The sequence below is a fragment of the Syzygium oleosum genome, unplaced genomic scaffold (genome assembly GCF_021117445.2).
Source record: "Syzygium oleosum isolate NSW1041296 unplaced genomic scaffold, Sole_v2.1 Sole_v2.01, whole genome shotgun sequence".
Taxonomy (NCBI): Eukaryota; Viridiplantae; Streptophyta; class Magnoliopsida; order Myrtales; family Myrtaceae; genus Syzygium; species Syzygium oleosum.
In genome coordinates, this window is record NW_026607485.1 from 34,560,937 (window position 1) to 34,579,971 (window position 19,035).

The following is a 19,035-nucleotide window of genomic DNA, read 5'->3' on the forward strand; positions in this document are numbered from 1 at the left end:
TGATAAAGGGATCAAATGGTATAATTCATCAAATTTTGAGGAGTCAATATTAATTTATGCCAAATTGCTCCACATTTAGTTCCTCTAATCACATTTTATAAACGAACCAGCGCCAATCCAAATTGATTTTGTAAGAGATCCGCTACAGAACGAATACATCCCTTTAGCCAATTTAGCTCTTAATACATGATCATTTAAGTCAGGTTTTTTTCTTATTGGGATAGGCGAATTCTTATAGATCCATCCTCCGAAGGAACCGGACATGATCTATTATAGAATTAAGTTTTTGTACAAAAAATAATAGGTAGCCACAAATAAGGTGATAAAATCATGAAAAGAATGGGAGCGCCGGAGGAAAATATGAAAGTCATAATTGAACGGAAAAACTAAATAGCAAAATTATTTATCTTTTTAAAATGTTCTCTGAACTAAACTTTCATGTTCAAAATAATCGATCATTGGAAGAATTAGCCAAAAAAAGTTAGGATACATTCTGAGAAAATAAAATTTCCATAAAAGAAAAACAAATGAAAGGCTTTTATAAAAATTCTTATAAAAATAAGGTTTTCATTTGGTATATGTCAGGTAGTCATGGCCACGGTTCGGAACCAGCCGGTTCCGGTTCGTAATTTAAAAATTTTAAAAATAAATTATGAAATAAAAAAATAATGAATTATAAAAATATGAAAGCCGAGAGTCCTACATCGATTGGGAATGAAGAGACCATCAAAGGAGTTGTTTATAAAACCCAAGCCAAGCTTTGTAATTAGAGCTCAATACACTCAAGCCAAGCATTATAATTGGAGATCAATGCACTTACAATGCATGGCAATTAGAGTTCAATTTGTTTTATAAAAAAAAATTAAATAATGATTTTTTTTTAAAATATTCACCGGGCCGGTTCTGAGCCAAAACCGGCCCGTGGCCATGACTAATGTCAGGTCATGAATTGGCCATCCCATCCGGTTTCCACAAACATTCCGATTGTTTTAAACTTCCTCTTTTTGGAATGAAATATTTACGGATTCCCCTTAATAGGATCGAAATTTATTTCATAGTATTACTTCGTTAGATTTTACGTTACATTTTATTAATACCGCTAAACCATTTCATATTCGAGGATGCCTTTTGAGTAAAACTTCTATATTCAAATAAAGACTCCTAGCAAAATGTTTCGGCGAATCTTATATTGATAAATTATCCTTTTCCAGAAGGGAAAATGACACAAATGGTCCATGAACTTTGGCCCAATGTGCAATTTGGTATATGAACTTTTCATTTGTTCAATGTAGTCCATGAACTTTAACCCAATATGCAATGTGATTTCTGAACTTTTAATTTGTTCAATATCATCCCTGAACTTTTGATACATGTTCAATTCAGTCCCTAAATTATGTGAAAATGTTCGATACAGTCCTTTCCATTAATTCAAGTTCAGGGACTACATTAAACATTTTCGTATAGTTTGGAGACTGAATCGAACATGTACCAAAAGTTCAGGAATGACATTGATCATATTAAAAGTTCAGGGACCATATTGAACATTAGGCTAAAGTTCATGGACTATATTGAATAAATTAAAAGTTTAGGGATCAAATTGTATATTTGATCAAAGTTTATGGACTTTTTGTGTCATTATCCCTTTCCAGAAGAGGGAAACTTTACCTCGTGCCATGCACGGGGGCCGAGATAGGGGCACTGATCCATCATCTCGTGCCATTGCCAATTTGCCGTTCATCCAATAGCCAGCATCAACCTCGCAAACTAACTTTTTAATTCAGAGCCGCCACTACTTTATTTAGATTAATCGCCATAGCTCTCTTTCCATACAGAGGGAGCGCGTCATTATCTTTTTGGGAGACTGACATAAAAGGTCCATGAATTTTACCTAATATACAATGTGGTCCTTTGAACTTTAAATTTGTTCAATATGATCCATAAACTAGCTCAATCTGCAACATCGTCTCTGAACTTTTAATTTGTTTAATGTGATCCCTGAATTTTTTTATTCAAATTTAATTTAATCTCTCGACTATATGAAAATATTCAATGTTGATCTTCCATTAATTTAAGTTTAGGAACAGCATTAAAGCAAACGAAAGGCTATCGTAAAAGTTCTTGTAAAAATTGAGAATAGGGTTTTCATTTGGTATATGTCAGGTCACGAATTAGCAACTGCATCCAATCTCCAAAAACGCTCCGATCGTTTCAAACTTTCTATGTTTGGAATGAAATATTCACGAAATCCCCATGAATAGGATCAAGCTTTATTCCATGGTATTACTTGGTTAGATTTTACCTTACATTTTATTGAAAGGGAAAAAATCATAAAAATTTCAAAATTATGTCCACTGTGACACATTTATCCTAAACTTTTCTTTTACGACATAAAAAACCTAAACTATACCTATTGTGACACATTTACCTTAAACTTTTCTGGTGACATCAAAATCCCAAATTTGTACCTACGTGACACATTTATCCTCCATCAAGGTTCAGTTAAATGATTTTTCAGCCAAACAACTTTGTTTTTGTTTCACTTAATCCACATACGGTCCATTGTCAACACAGTATTCCTTCCGCAGTTCATAAAGGCCGATTTTTAAAGGGTGCTCATTGACAGAATATTGATGTAGGATAAATGTATCATACCGGTACAATGTTTTGGATTTTTGGTGTCACAAAATTTTTTTTAGGATAAATATGTCATAATAAGATTAGTTTGAAGTTTTTGGAGGCTTTTTCCCTTAATAATTCCCCTAAACCATTTCATTCTCGAGGATGCCTTTTTAGTAAAACTTCTATGTTCAAATAAAGACCCCCAGCAAAATGTTCCAGCGAATTCTATATCGATAAATCATTGTTTTCCAAATAGAGGGAAACTTCACCACGAGGCCCAGATAGGGTCACCGACCCCCTATCCCACACCATTGCCGATCCGCCGTCCGTTCGCCGATTACTTTATTCGAACGGGCTAATCACGAGGGCTCTTTTTTCCCAAAGGGAGCGAGCACGCCATTATCTTTTCTCCAATCGAGCGGCTTCACGACAGAAAAGAAAACGGCGGGAGCTCGCACTCGCCGGAACCGCGATGCTCGGCGTCGGAGCCCGGAAGTAGACGACATGCAATAAAATGAAAATGAAATAAAAATGAGAGAAAACGTTTGATCTCCTCCCCCTTCTTTCTTTTTCGAGTCGTTTGGGCTTTGGTTTCTTTGCCGCTTGCTGTTTACTTTTCCAACAAACGGAAGAAGGGGGGCGGCAGGGGAATATCCCGGACGGCTTATTATTCCCTTTCGGCCTTCCAGAACCGAGCGAGCTGGATCGGGTTGCGTGTGAGCACGGGACGGAGGGAGGTTTCGTGCGTGGCTCGGATACGACACGACCCGAACATGGCGTAGCGATCCGATCCCCCCCGCCCCAAACCCCCACCCCAACACGACCCCCGGGAAATCGTTCGTTGTCGCGCAGTTCTGACGATTCCGCGAGACGAGACAGACAACATCGGACTTCTTGGTTCTTTCCTTGACGACGCCCCCCTTCCGTTCCCTCTCCCTTCCCTCGCTCCACGTTAACCCTCTCTCTCTCTCTCTCTCTCTCTCTCTCGCGCGCGCGCAGGCGGGGCTCCGCCGTTCGGCTGCTCGGGGGCTCCCGAATCTCGTCCTCCGCCGTCGCCGGTCTCCGGTTTCAGGTGACCGCCGCCCCCCCCCCTCCCTCCCTCCCTGTCTCTCTTTCTTTCTCTCTCTCTGCGTTTGCGCGAAGTGGGTCGAATTGGGTTTTTCGCTGGAGGGTATTGGGCCATTTCTTGCGTGCTGTCTCGGGTGTTTATCTGCTGAATGCTTCGGCGGTTGCTTTCCCACCCGGTCACTTATCGAGGGTTTTGATTGTGGCGTCGGGGTGGTTTCTTAATTTCCCGTTTGCCCTGTTCGTCGCGTGAGTTGCGGGGTGAATTGGATTGGATTGGATTGATCGGTGGGTTTGGGGTGGAATTAGTGAGTTCCGATCGGTGGTTAGGTTTCAGGGCGCATTTTTTTATTGTCCTCCTTAGTGGTGATGAGCATCGTTGGTTCTCGGCATCGTTGGCTGTGTACCGGTTGTTCTCTGAGGTGCGAGGTCCAAATTATGGTTGTGCATGAGTTAGGAATCGGAGGGTGCTGATGGAATTGTGGGAAAGAATGACACTTGGATGATTTTAACACTGAATCGATCTCGCCGCTGTTATTGTTGAACTAGAATTGATTGAACTAGCCCCACCTGGATTGGGATGCTTGTTTATGAGAGTCATCTGAAGTGAGCATTGGGGTTCCCTTGTTTACCTTTTGCTGATTTCTTTTTTTTTTATTGAACTCTGATGGAGGGCACTGCATGTGAAATTTTTTGCCGAAAGCATGAGTGCCCATCTTGAGCTGTTTGGTTGTCTAATTCGTGAGGGTGAAATAGAGAAACCTTCTGTTAGGTTGCCTTGAAGTTGATTAAGCCGTTTCAAATCATAGAGAATTTACACATCTATACCAATTCTCATGTGACATTACATGGCGTCACCCATGGCGCAGACATGAAGACGTTAAGCCTTTCTAACAGAAAGTTTCTGCTAATAAATGAAATATATATTGCTGGTCGGACTTTTGCAATACTGTGGTATATTAGGCTCTTTGCAATTTATATCTGTAGAATTGGCTTATATAGTGAAGCGGGAAATCCTCATTGGGAGTTGGAGATTGTTGATTGGGTGAGATTGTTTCCCAGATCTAGTTTTCTTCCTTGAGATGTAGGTTGAACCTCCTTGTGCATGGGTTAGTTTAATGCGACCATGGAGCTTGTCTAGATCCAACATTGCTTAAATGGTGATGGGGGCTCTTGTATATTGATTAAAGTAGCCAAAACCTTTAGTTCTTCCAGAGGCTACCAAACTGTGTTGCTGGTTAGCGGTATTCTAGGATTAAAACCTTCGTATATTTGCATTTGGATAGAGTCTGGTGTCTATATCTGTGAAGGACTCATCTGCTACTCAAATCAAGTTTGAGACTTTGTTGTCAGACTTCCAAATTGTAAAAAAAATCTATAAGAATTTTGAATGCGGAAGAAAGTGTTTGAGGGCAGTAATTGCTGGAAATACTGCATCAAGGTTAAATTTTCATTGATTCACCCATTATCACGTTTACCTGTGAAAATTTTGCAATCAACAACCACTGTGATATAGCTTACAAGAATTATGACTCTCTGTAGTGGATACAAGTTGCCGAAGCTAGGTCATGGTTGTTGTCCCCACTATAATATAGAGGCTGGCAGAGCTTTTTGTTTGTCCACTGTTATAATAACCTTGCATCTGGACCTTATAATTACTTCCAACAATATTTAAATCTGAATGTGACTATGATTTCTGATGACTGCTACAGCACAGTCATTATCCTTTTATATTGAGTTGTTTTTTTCCACAGCTCTCTAATGGCCAGTTTTGTTTGATTCGCGTTGTCTTTTATAAACAGTGAAAGGAAGTGCCTTTAGGTATTGGAAAAATAAAGACGGTGAAGAACTATTACTTGTCAGAAGCAAGGCAGTTTCCTGAAGATTAGCCACGCAAGTTGTGAAGGCAATCAGACTGACAAATTAAAGTTGGTAAATTACTTCGCTTTGGGAGAGAACTTCTTGTTACATGATATTGTGTTTCATGTCCTAGAAATACCTTTCCAAGCTATGCAATGGAGTAGTATCTCATCAGTAAAAATTTTTGAGTGCTAGGTGATTGTGTGGCTGAACATAATTTTTGGAGTGAAATTTAATTGACAATAATAATTGCTGAAGTTTCTAAGACTGCATAAGCTAGGCATCTTTCCAAGTTATATTGTAGTGGCATTTCATCTTTTGGTATTACATACCTTGCTGGTTGTTTAAAATGAATTTGTGCCGTGATGCGTAAGAATGCCTATTACTTTTCTCAAAATGTTAAGCCAATTAACAGTTTCATGTATATTTAGGTGCCTTCATGTCCAGTTTATGTAATTATTGTATTGTACTTGATCTTTCTTCTTTCTTTTCTTCTATCTGTGCGACTACGTATCCCATTTGTCATGGGTGATTTTGAAATTGATACACATCTTCTCTGGTAAAAACAAGTAAAGTTTGTCGACAATAATATCCGGTCTGAGGATTAGTGTTGTGCATGTTGGTGCTCGGATATAATTTTAGGAAATTAGATGTTCTGACTTCTCTGTATGCTCAATTTCTTCTTATCTTTGCTTCACTTTTTTTTTTTGGGCATTTGACATTCCATCACACTTTTCAATTGAATCTGGATTTTGCTGTCGGAGGAAGTTTACACATTACTTCTCCGGTAGTTTTTGACGGTTAAGGTCTTTTGATATGCTATGCAATTGGACAATGAGATGGGTACGCACGTGGTGATGCAGTTAGACAGCATAAACCAATGTGCTGTGTCAAATAGCTACTAATATTGATCTTAAGTGCAGTGCTTGCTCCTGATTAAGGATGATTATTCACTTTGTTCTTTGCCTCTTTCCTTCTTACCAGATCCTGCCTCATGATAAAATTAGGGAGTTGATGTTTGCTGAATGTATTGTACCTTTGTCTGATGAAGTTGACCTTCCTTCTCTCATTTAAAGCAGATTTGATGTCCTTGAAATTGATGTAGCAGCAAGTGGCTCTTCCATCTTAGTTTGAGTTCTATTATTGATTGCCAACTTCCTATTCAGCATAGAACTTGCTTAGAGTTCCTCTGAATGATATTACTTGTTTGTGTAATTAGAAGATGCTCTAATCATAAACTTTTGGATCAATTTTGGCTACATTTCCAGCGATGGAATATTTAAGGAGCTGTTTGTTATCTAAGGTTTCCAAAGTTAATGCTTCTTATGCTATACTATCATTTCAGCCCTACTTATTAAGTAGCAGATGATACATCTACCTGGTTAATGTTTGTTCCCTGGATTTAGAATGTAAACAATACTGGGAATGAAAAAATGCCATTCAGTATCTGCATGAGAAACATGATAGGTGTCCAAGTCTTTTGATGGGCATACTTAATGACTGAACCTCCCACATGCATGTCAGAAGGAGTATAATTGTAATTTATGATCTAAAGCATGTGAATCACTATGGTTTAATTTGTGGGTTTGTAATATAAGGTGTTTTTCTCTCTGCAAGATATGGACTTTTGGTTTTCACTCTTATGACAGCAGCTGATCCCAATTCATTAATCAGAGAAGAGAAATTAGGAAACTTCCTTATCAGACTTGATAGATTTAATATCATCATCTTCTCATGCATTCATCAGATAGCGAGTGATTTGTCTCGCTGTATTTTATATGCCATTCTGGGAGGCAGTTATAAGTTGCCAGCTTGAATATGTATGAGAGAAGTATTTCTTTTGCACTATAACTGGTCTATAAGTTCCACATATTGGTTTTGCTTCTAATTTTATTCAGCATATTGGTTCCTTTTTCATCATAGCATGAAGATACAGTATACTCTTGCAAAATTAGCAGATTCTATAAATTAATTTTCTCACATGCTTCTTTTTTGAAATTCTTGAACAGCATCTCCTTTGTCAAATTCTTAATCATTTGCTAATGAAGAATAATGATGTCCTTGTGGTGTCGTCATTATAAAACATTGTTCTCAGACTTTGGGCCAGCCAAACTACATACATACCACTGAGAGACCACCAAAGACATCATTTCTTTTTATGTTCCTTCTGATTATCAATTGTTTTGGAGAGTGAGTGTAGTATTGTTTAAAATGGGTCTGAGTAGTATATTTATGAGAGTGAAAAAAAAAAGTTTTTCAGGTTATATTTAGTGCATGGTGCATCTGGTGCCCTGTGATTTGTGCTCTTTCTTTTTGGCTGAAGTGATTCTAGTAATAAACTTGATATATGTTTTGTCCAGCGTTCATGGAAACAGCTTAATAATTGAGACATCATTTCGGTGATCTCAAAACAAGGTGTTCGTGTAAAATCTGTTTCAGAAAGAGTTGTTGAAACAGTTTACTATACCGGCTTGAATTTCTTGTTTCACAAACAAAGCATAAATACTCAGTAAATTCTTTGTACTTTTGTTTTCTTTCAGTTTTAAGTTCGTACAAGTAATTATGATGCCTGTAATGTTTGGATAATTCATGGAAGTGTCAAAAAAGGCATTGAAGCTATAGCAAAGCAGTAGTTATAGTACTACATATCGGAATCTCTGGATATATGTTTAATTTAGTGATATTGAACGTTAAATAGGATTCTTGAGAAGAACAGGAGAATCGTGTATTTATGACGTGGGATTTCTTTCAGTGAGCGCTTGATTTTGTATAAAGTAATGATTTAGGAAGAATGCTTTTATTCTCTCTGTTGTATGGTTTTGGAAGACGTCCATCACTTACACTAGAAGATAGCTACATCTGTTCAAATACTTTCCTTGGTAGCTCACATGTAGCCATTCTTCTACATCTGGGAAAATACGGACTTGGAGGGAAAAGGGCTGTTATTCCTCTTATTTTGTACAAAATAGACTAATTGGGTGATTGGCACTTGATCATGGCCCTGCCATCCGTGCTCATTCCTGAGACTGGGCCACTAGTGGGCTAGGCCATTTCAGATGCATATGGACCCCACCAGATAAAGATACCCAGCTGTCTCAGCTACTTAAAAAAGTTCAATATCTTTATTTTCCAATATTGATTGCTTAGTAGTTTCTATTTAGCTATGCATTAAATTAGGTTGATTGTTACTTTTAAGGTGATATTTTCTTTCTTATTCATGAGTAAGTTCCATATATGCTAGATGAGAAACTGAATTGCCAAATTAAATAGCTGCTTGGTGATCCGAATATAATTACTCAGAAAGAATTTTCTGTAATTTTACTCCCTGTTCAGCAATTTGCTGGTAGATAATGAACCCGTGATTTTGTCATTGGCATAGTTTATCCTTTCATTGCACGTTTGGTATTAGTAACTTTGTTGAAGAATAAGAACCCTTCCGGTTGCCAGAATCTTTTGAAGTGATGTTCAACAATTATCTGTACAAATAGCTGTGATTTAGTCAATACATGGATGCATCTGTATATTTTTACTCACTTGGACTTTGATTATGTTAGCTGATTGGTCAGTGTCATACTTTCTGATAGATCACTTGGAAGTTCCTCCAATCTTGCGACAAATCTGGGGAGTAGAAGAACCAGTGACGGATGAAACATTGTATATTATGTCTGGACTGATTGAAGGCCTTCCAGACGCTGTTGCACTGAGGTGCCTTGCGCGCGTTCCTTTTTACCTTCACCCAAAGCTGGAACTTGTTTCTCGGTCTTGGAAAGCTGCCATACACAGTGCTGAACTTTTCAAGGCCCGGCAAGAAGTTGGCTCTTCAGAAGACTTATTGTGTGTATGTGCTTTTGACCCAGAGAATTTGTGGCAACTCTATGACCCTCTCCGAGACCTTTGGATTACTCTTCCCGTTCTTCCATCAAAAATCAGGCACCTATCCCATTTTGGCGCAGTCTCCACTGCTGGGAAATTATTTGTGCTTGGTGGTGGCAGTGATGCAGTTGATCCACTGACTGGTGACCAAGATGGAAGCTTTGCCACCAACGAAGTGTGGTCGTATGATCCAGTTACAAGGCAGTGGGCTTCACATGCTTCCATGCTCGTACCTCGTGCCATGTTTGCGTGTTGTGCTTTGAATGGAAAAATTGTTGTTGCGGGTGGATTTACCAGCTGTCGGAAATCAATTTCCCAAGCTGAGATGTACGATCCTGATAAAGACATGTGGGTCCAGATACCCGACCTCCACCGTACCCATAATTCAGCGTGCTCAGGTATGGTGATTGAGGGAAAAGTGCATGTACTGCATAAGGGGCTATCCACTGTGCAAGTCTTGGACCATGTGGCTTTGGCATGGACCGTAAAGGATTACGGTTGGCTCCAAGGTCCAATGGCATTAGTTCAGGGTTCACCCTACGTTATGAGCCATTGGGTCATTTTTAAGCTAGACGGGAAAGAGAAGAAGCTCATAGTCTCGGCCCATGAGTTCCGAAGGAGAATTGGGTTTGCCATGTTTGGGTTGAGGGATGAAATTTATGTGATCGGAGGGGTTATTGGTCCCGATAGATGGAATTGGGACATTAAACCACTTTCCGAAGTGGATGTTCTTACAATTGGGAGCGAGAGGCCGACTTGGCGACAGGGGGCTCCGATGACTCGGTGTCGTGGTACTATTCTCGGGTGTGCGCTGTTGAGAGTTTAGGTGAAGGTTGTAATATTTTTTTTTCCTTTTTCAGATGGATGCAATGTGAGATGGTAGTACTCTTGTGGTTGTAGCGTTTGGTTTCTCATTGAACACAAGAGTGTCCTTTTGCCGTCTCTTCATGTGTTTGTGAACCGTAAAATTTTTTGGGTCGCCTATGTTGTTTCATCTGTTGAAAAGCTGGAGTATGCTGTTGACTGATACAAATTTGAATACCAGTGAAGCAGGCAAAAATTTGGTCACTCTTGGATCTTGACCCTTGTGATGTAAACTCGTTTCTTCGCATGTTTTGGCTGATCAGGGCATAAACCTTCAGGTGTGTTATTGTGCCGGTGAAGCCACTGGTGCAATTACTAGGAGTCGGAAGATTTAGATAGGCGATAGACGATACGAGATTATAGGTTTTTCATAAGACTCGAGAGAAATTAACTTAGGCAACTGCACCAGAGGACACTACTGGTAGTTTTGTCTCTCAGCGGTCAGCGTATCAGCGTGTGGATATCGTTTGTGAAACGACATTGTGCTGTGAAGAAAGCTCGACAAGGGAAATGTGTTGCATGATTGAATGCTTGTACTGGTTTGAGGGGAGAATTAATATTTCAAGACGTTCGCCACACACGTTTTGTTGAAACTTTCGTTATTATCTATAGGGTGTTTGGGGTTCTTTGAACACTCGATATATCTTTATCGAGAGTAGCAACCTCCCATGTTCCCTATACAGTGTGTGATTACACGGATTTGTTCTCTTTGAGGTGGCCCCCTTGCGAATCCGTAATTGTGGTGGTTTGAACTAAAGGAGGACGAACCCCCTTGTGTTTCTTGGATTATTATTTCATTTGAGCGAGGAAAGGTTACTTCGTTATGTGGTGAGTTTGAATAAATAATTTTTTTTGCCCTTTATCCGGTGCCATATTTTCTAGAAGAAAGTTTAGTTGAATTTTTTAATGACCAAGTTAAAACTCAGCATTATCTTTCTTTATCCATATTTGAGGTGAATCGATCATTTACGTTGAGTAGATGTCAAAAAAAGAAGAGTCAATAACTGAACATAAATAAATCATTCCTATGTATATTGGAATATTTAAAATAGCTAGAATTATTTGATTTTTATTCTTGTTCAAATTAAGTGGACCTCATTTTAAATATGCTATACTCCTTTATTATTCATTATTTTAAATTCATCTCAAGTTTATTTTAAACGTATCAGGAACATTGAAATAAAAGACATGACCATAAAAAATTATGCTTAATTGTTATTTTGATTATGGTTAATAACACGAAAAACTCTAAACTAGTACACATGTGACAAATTTGCCCCAAACTAATTTTTTGACCATCAAAAACCTCAAAATGGTACATTTGTGACAAATTTACCCTCCGTTAAATTGGATTAATACCACAAAAAATTACAAACTGGTACACCTGTGACAAACGGAGGGTAAAACCCCAAATCGGTACACACGTCAACTGCCATGTGTTATCCAACTTGGAAATTTAGCAGTAAAATTAAATGGAAACTAATGGAAGGTAAGATTGTTACAGATGTACTAATTTGGGTTTTTGGTGGTCAAAAAATTAGTTTGGGGTAAATTTGTCATAAGTGTACCAGTTTGGAGTTTTTCGTGGTATTAACCCTTTTGCTTAAATTAGAGTACAACAAATAGTGTAGAAACTTTGCTTACAATATCGAATTGCGAACACTCAATTATTCTTTATTCTTTTGAAGACGATTCGAGAGCCTTGATGGCTTAATTTAAAAACAAAACATCACGAATTTCGGATCCTCTTCACAAGCCGGACTCGAAGGCCTTGATGGTTTGATATTAGTTGAAGTCTGATGACTTCAACCTATAGAGTCTTCCATTCATGAGAAAAAATGGATAAGAGTACTCGAAGTCCTAAAACATGTCATGAAAGTGTAGTTGAGTCTTAAAATTTTCAAAAAGTGCAATTAAGTCGTAAAATTTATCAAATTGATTCAATAAGTCATCAATTAACTCCATCCAATTTGGCTAACAGAAAATGCTGATATGGCTTTTTTTTATTATTATTTTCTCTTTCCTACGTGGCGATGATGTGGCTAAAATATGAAACATAAAGCTAAACGACGTTGTTTTGGTTCAAATCAGACTTTTTGCTACAAATTTGATTTTAGTTATATTAAAAAATAAGCAAACTTTAAAAATACAAAAAAATAAAAATAAAAAAGAGGAAGATGTAGGCGAGGGCTTGGCGGCCAGGAAGGGCCGGCAATGGTGAGGTGATGGCTCGCCTGCGGTCAATGAGGGTTGCCGACCCTTCCCGGCGATGGTGGGGTAATGACGGCGGCCATCGCCGTTGTTTATTTTAGCCTTTTTGTTTTTTCCTTTTTTGTATTTTTTTAAAGTTTGCTTATTTTTTAATATAACTTAAATAAAAATTTGTATTAAAAAATCATATTTGGACCAAAACAACCTTGTTTTAGTCATGTTAGTGCCTCATAGAATATTGAAAATAATAATAAAAGAAAGCCATGTCAGCATATTCTGTTAATCAAATTTGATGGAATTAATGGAACATTTATTTGTACAAATTTTATAAGTTTTAGTATTTAATTACACTTTTTGAAAATTTTAGAACTAAATTGTACTTTTATAATAAGTTTTAAGACTTCTAGTGCACTTGTCTTGAGAAAGAATGAGTCTTCAAGAAACAAAAATTTTGCAATCTTTCTATGTACCAGGGATATCGAATTAATTGAATGAGCCATGGGGATCCTTGTACGTGAGGCATTCATACTTTTGAACTCAATGAAATATTAATCTATTTTAAATTTAACTTGGATAAATGCCAATTTAATCTATGTAATTGATTGATAGTCTCGAATATAAACTGACAAATTAAAACTCATGGACTTATCTCTTATTTGTTTTTTCTAAAAAAATCTCAATGTCAAATTAAATGGATTTTGGAAAAAAAATATTTTTTCATTTTTATTTTCATTTTATCCAAATATATTTTCTTAAAATGGTATGAAATAAGATATATCTAAAATAAATGCATGTTAAATAGAAGAAAACAAATGCTAACGATATGTAGCATAGATGTTTCTATGTTGCAGTTTTTATTCTTTTATTGTAACCTTTAAACATAGGGAATATAAAGTGATATTTGTTCATGTAATAGAATAAATTTTTGTTCAAATTATCTAATTTTATTTTATTGAATGGTAAACAGTACATTTATTCACATAGTTAACAAAAACTATGCTTAAGATCTTGAGTACAATTCATGTAGTAAGATAGGGATAAGGACATCACAAGTGTTATAACTTTTGTATGGTGTTCACTTGAGTGTCGTAACTTTTTTTTTACCACTTGAGTACTGTGACTTCTAAAAAAACGTTCACTTAAGTGCTACAACTTTCATCCGATTACTTGAGTGCCATAACTTTTTTAAAACGTTCACCTAGGTGCACAAAATCCGATGTGATATAACACTTGTAGTAAATAGTTTTAAAAAGTTATAGGACTTTGGTGATCGATCGAAAAAGTTATATGACACTCAATGATCGAAAAAAAAGTTATGACACTCAAGTAAACACCATCGAAAGTTATGATAATTGTAATATCCTTTTCCCAGTAAGATACATTTCTCTTCTAACTTAATTTCAAAATTAAATACATAAAGGGTGAGTTAGCTATATATCGCTTAGAAAAATTAATCGATGAAAAATATTTTCATGGTTAACATTAATTTATACCTAACTATCTCTGTGGATGATGAAAATATTTTCATTTATTTATTTTGTGAGTGATATAACCAATCATTTTTTGCCAAATATTTTTCAAATATTGAGTTTTTTGTGAAACAAACGCACTCAAATTATATATTTAAAGATACCTTATCATTATTTACTTTGTTGAGATTTAAAATCACGGAGATAAGTTGAACGAGATATATGTTTGCAAAGGAGAATGATATTCAAATTCAAGATATTTTATTTTCATCTTCATCAATTTTATAGGTCAATTACATTTAAGAGTATCTTTGAAGATATTTCCGTTTTATCCATTTTCAAATTTAAGTTTATTAAGTTATATAAATGTGGGGATGGCTGATCAATAAATTAATGCTAATTGGTCGAACATGAGCCATGTGGCACCCAAGGGTGTCAACAGTTCGGTTCGGGTTAAACTGGTCCATTAGGGATGTGCATTTGCTTCAACTCAAACCAAGACCAGAACCAAATACGACCCAAACTGAAAACCTAATTTGATTCGGATTGGTTTGGGTTTCAGTTCCTTTTTTGGATGGGGGCCTTCGTCCTCCATAGGGTAGCGGGAACACTGAAGAGATTTTGCCTTGGTCCCCCGTTCACAGAACCATTACCTGCATTATTGGTTTTCTTTTTTAATAAACATCAAAACACACCTCACCCCCTTATTACCAAATCTTCATACCCGAATATTATTTAGAAGCCTTTACGTACTAGAATTTTGACTAGTGACTTCCTGCTCCTCCTTTGCCCGTGGATATTGGTCACGTCGAGCAAACCGGACCACATAAAAATTCAATATCTACATCCCTCGACTCCCGTTCCGCGATCCCCGTTCCAACAGCTTGATGATAACCATCCTCTCTTGCACAATTAAATAGAGTAGACCTTTTGGTTCTTCCATGGTCAATGGACAATTTTACTATGCATGAGCTGAGTGAATGCACATGATCAGCTGCATGCTCATGATCTATAGGAATGTTTCCATTATTCAAGGAATTAATTGGACATGGAAACACGACAGTGGATTTGGGATCGCATGTGGAAATTGAATTTTTGAAACGAGAGATGATCATGATCAAGAGGTTTGTCCGATGATACTTCACTCCCATTTTTGGGAAAGAAGAAGAGTGAGTCATATGAGCCAAGGCAGGCCTGATAGACATATAGAAAACTGGGCAAGCCTCGCCTGCTCCTGGCAAGGCTCGACCTCGCTGTCACTAGGCAAGATCGGCCACTGGTGAGACTCAATCGCCACCTCAACGCCGGCGGTACCATGTAGGACATCGGGCGTTCACGTCAGTTATTTCCAACTGGATGGACTTAATTGGCAGAATATGAAAATGTTTAGGATTAAATTGACACGATTGAAAGGTTTAGGACTGAATTGACACCAATGCAATAGGTTTAAGACTTTTTTGGTATTTTTCTCGAAAAAAAAAATATACACACACACACATATATATATTTATATACATATATAGTTTATGATATGGAGGCTGTGTTCAATGTGATCATGAATTTTGGTCATGAAAATTGAGGAGTGGTGGGTAAGGGGTGAGTTTCAGTTCCAGTTAGGGGTGTTCAAAAGAACCGAGACCCTAGACCGCCCGGAACCGCCCGAACCGGACCGAACCGGTGGTTCCCAAGGGAACCGATCCGGTTCCGGTTCCAATTTTTGGAACCGGTACTGTTTGGGCGGTTCCGGTGTGGAACCGCCCACCCGGACCGGACCGGTAATATAATAATAATATATTTTATTTTTTAATTTTTAATTAAAAAATCTGACCAAAAATAAAAAAAAGAACAAAATTTGTTATCATGTCTGAAGCTCTTGTGTAGTTGGGATACCTTGGTCATTTTCCCAATAATTAATGGGTACCCACTTGATTTATGAATGACGTGGTTAATATAATCGATCATAGTGTAGGAATTGTATAAAAAGTTATGTTCTTTTCCTTTTGTTGTTGATCCGATGTTGGTCCACAGATTTTTCTGTTATTTGTCTAGGAAAACTTGTTGAGACGGTTCCATGGACCCGCCCAAGAACCGGACCGGACCCGGCAGATCCGGTTCTCGGGCGGGTCCATGGAACCGACGGAGCGGTTCTCGGTTCCAATTTTTGGAACCGGTCTGGGCGGTCCACGGTTTCGGGGTGGGAACCGCCCACCCGGACCATGCACACCCCTAGGTTCCGTATAGGTTCCACTTAGAACCTGGAACCTACCCATAGGAACAAGTTCATCATTTTTTAGAACTTAAAACCTACCATACATATCTTGGAAACTGAAATCTACTCCGTCACAGGTTCCAAAGTCGGTTCCAAGGTCTACACAGGTTCCACCTGTATTATTAATTAAACAATTGCAGTGAATCATCACTTTTAATGACCACTATTTGCTGTTATGATCCACTGACCACAAATTATATTTAGAGATATAAAAAATATGAAACATTAAGAAGTCATAAAATTAAAGTTCAGACTAGTGATTTCAGAGTATATACTCATCATCTAACGTCGTGGAACACCGCAGGATCACGCAAAGACATAGACCAAGAAAAAAAACGTAAAAAACTTGTTTAAGGTTTTAGGTTCCAGGTTCTAAATTCTACCTACCTAAAACCTAAAACCTAAAACCTATTCGTCGAAACAGGTTCCTCAATTTTTGGAACATGAAATCTACATTGTATACCTTGGAATGTAGAACCTATCACCGGTCAGGTTCTCAAATTCTAGGTTCTATCCTAGAGTCATGCTTACTTCTAGTGGTGGGATTGCACGCATCGGGCTGAGAATTTTGGTTGATTGGATGTCTCTTAAAATTGGCGTCATGTTCTCTCTGTCTCTCTCAAAAGGGTTTCATGGATTAGACCAAAAGCCAAATGGGTTTTAAAATAATTTATTCATCATACACACCGAATCTTCTATAGACAACATCACTACTTTTTCGGCTGTCCAAAGTTTCAATCTTCCTGTCCATCTCTATTGTGAAATACTCTTTTTTTTTTTGCCAAAAAGATAAACTAATCAAATATCCCTGTTGTTTTTACAAAATTGAAACAATTCCTGTATTTGAGAAATTGCTCTAACATCAATTTTCAAGTCGACATTGTATGATCGATTCAATTGTGTAAACATGATTAATTGATTAATTAGGTGGCTTTACTGGGTGCACTTTTAATATTTGTTTGTCCAAAAGTTAACGTAGAAGACATCAATCTACAAAATTGCAGGGAACAATTCCTGTATTTTAGAAATTGCTCTAACAACCATTTTTAAGCCGACATTGTTTGCTCAATTCAATTGTGTAAACATGATTAATTGATTGATTAGGTGACTTTACAGGGTGCACTTTTGGTATATACATATATACACACATATATATGTACATATATAGGTGTATCGAAAAGTTAACTTGGAAAATATCAATCTACATAATTTGGTTGGGTCCAACATAGGATTCTCCTTGCAATTTTCCGTTTTCAGAGTCGTCATCAAGCTTTCATGTATACCTGGCCATAAATAAAAATCAAGCTTTCATGTATTAGATTACATTTACATTTCTAATACGACTCTAATACTATGTATTAGTCCAGTTAAAAGTAAGTCAATCATTTCGAGATATTCAAGGGGATTCACAGAATATTTTCTTTCCTTGTTGGTAAACTCATCCCAAGTAAAGATGGCAATTCTTAACGCAACACGATAAAGCGACTCTAATACTATATGAAATTGTTAAGAGAAAAATGCAAATTCTACACGACTTAACTCAAAACTGACACGAATTGATAAGTTTTGACCCATCTTTAATGAAAATGCTCGGTGATCACATTTATCTTCAATAGAGAATAATAATGGACGGACTAGATCTCTTCACATGATTTAATTACAAATTATATACTTTGTGCATGGTTGGAGTCGAATAGAAAAGTAGTGATGGAAGAAAGAATCCTTCATTTATGCACCGTAGAAGATGCCACCGCAAGTGTGGTTACATATATCCGATTCATTGCAAAGCAACAACAATAATGGAAAGAAAAGAAAAGTGAAAGAAGGCATGATAGAAAGAAATAGATTCGACCGTCCTTCGATTATTTAATAATCCATAATTTTACGATTTACTTCAAGTATGATGAGTAACGATTGTGAGTGACATGAGAGTTGATATATATTTATGTCTCACCTGAATTAAAAAAAGAAAAAAGGAGCCCAGTTCAATGGACAGGCATATGCCTGTATAATCTTTTCTTATGAGGTTATCTATGTATTTAATAAATATTTATATATTTATATTTATATCATATGGCTGCATAAAAGACGGTCACAGAAAAAGAAAATTAATTCCTCATCAAACTTCATTGTAACCGTGCATGGACGCCAAATAATTTGCTCGTGTAATGATAAATCACCATTATTACTAATACTATGTTAACACAGCCACGCAGTGAGCACAAAGCGAACTATTCTTTCGCCTTTTACTAAAGAATACCGTGTGCTCGCTGCATATAGTGGCAACCGACTATCTGGTGAAAAAAACTCATCGCATTAGGCCTAAATCCAACCCTCTAAGGAATATTAGTAATCCACAACCGCCACCTTAATTCAAGCAAATGCCTTCATATCACTTGATTATTATTTAGTGAAAAAACAGAAGAGAAATTATTTTTTGCGATTAACTTAATTAATCAACTCGTGCTCGTAAGCACGAGGAGTTTGAATTAAGAAAGCGTGGGACAATAGAAAGAGAAGAAAAGAGAAACCGCCTGGCCTTCCGCGAAATGGATGACTCCTTTAAGGTTCTCTTTGACTCCACCCAATTTTGGATTGTTTTTACGCCATTTAACAACTCACATTTTCGAAATTTATATCCGAAATAAAAGTGTTTTCTTAATTTACGAGGCATTGCAAAAGATATTAAAGAGTAGTTTCCAATGTTAATCTTGACCGTTATTGAAAATTGGGAGTGCTAAACAAACTATTAAAATAAACGGTTGCGTAGTCAAGTTTAAGACTATGACCGTACGGAATTTTACT

At 37.1% G+C, this 19,035-nt stretch overlaps 1 protein-coding gene and 1 non-coding gene across 4 annotated transcripts; both read left to right on the top strand.

Annotated features, from left to right (window-relative positions):
* Positions 1-3,540: 3,540 nt before the first annotated feature.
* On the top strand, positions 3,541-10,485 carry LOC115682114 (F-box/kelch-repeat protein SKIP30). Of its 3 annotated transcripts, none has more exons than XM_030606259.2 (3): positions 3,541-3,691; positions 5,487-5,616; positions 9,129-10,485. In XM_030606259.2, the coding sequence occupies exon 3, from the start codon at positions 9,206-9,208 to the stop codon at positions 10,241-10,243; it is 1,038 nt and encodes a 345-aa protein (XP_030462119.1). In that variant the 5' UTR covers positions 3,541-3,691; positions 5,487-5,616; positions 9,129-9,205; the 3' UTR covers positions 10,244-10,485. The 3 variants fall into 3 exon arrangements, with proteins under 3 accessions (XP_030462119.1, XP_030462124.1, XP_056171476.1); XM_030606264.2 differs by having other exon boundaries at positions 5,487-5,612; XM_056315501.1 differs by lacking the exons at positions 3,541-3,691; positions 5,487-5,616 and adding an exon at positions 8,010-8,655.
* A 7,951-nt stretch (positions 10,486-18,436) lies between these two features.
* On the top strand, positions 18,437-18,549 carry LOC115683401 (U5 spliceosomal RNA). Its single transcript, XR_004006005.1, has one exon. It is a non-coding gene; the product is annotated as a U5 spliceosomal RNA (small nuclear RNA).
* Positions 18,550-19,035: the final 486 nt, after the last annotated feature.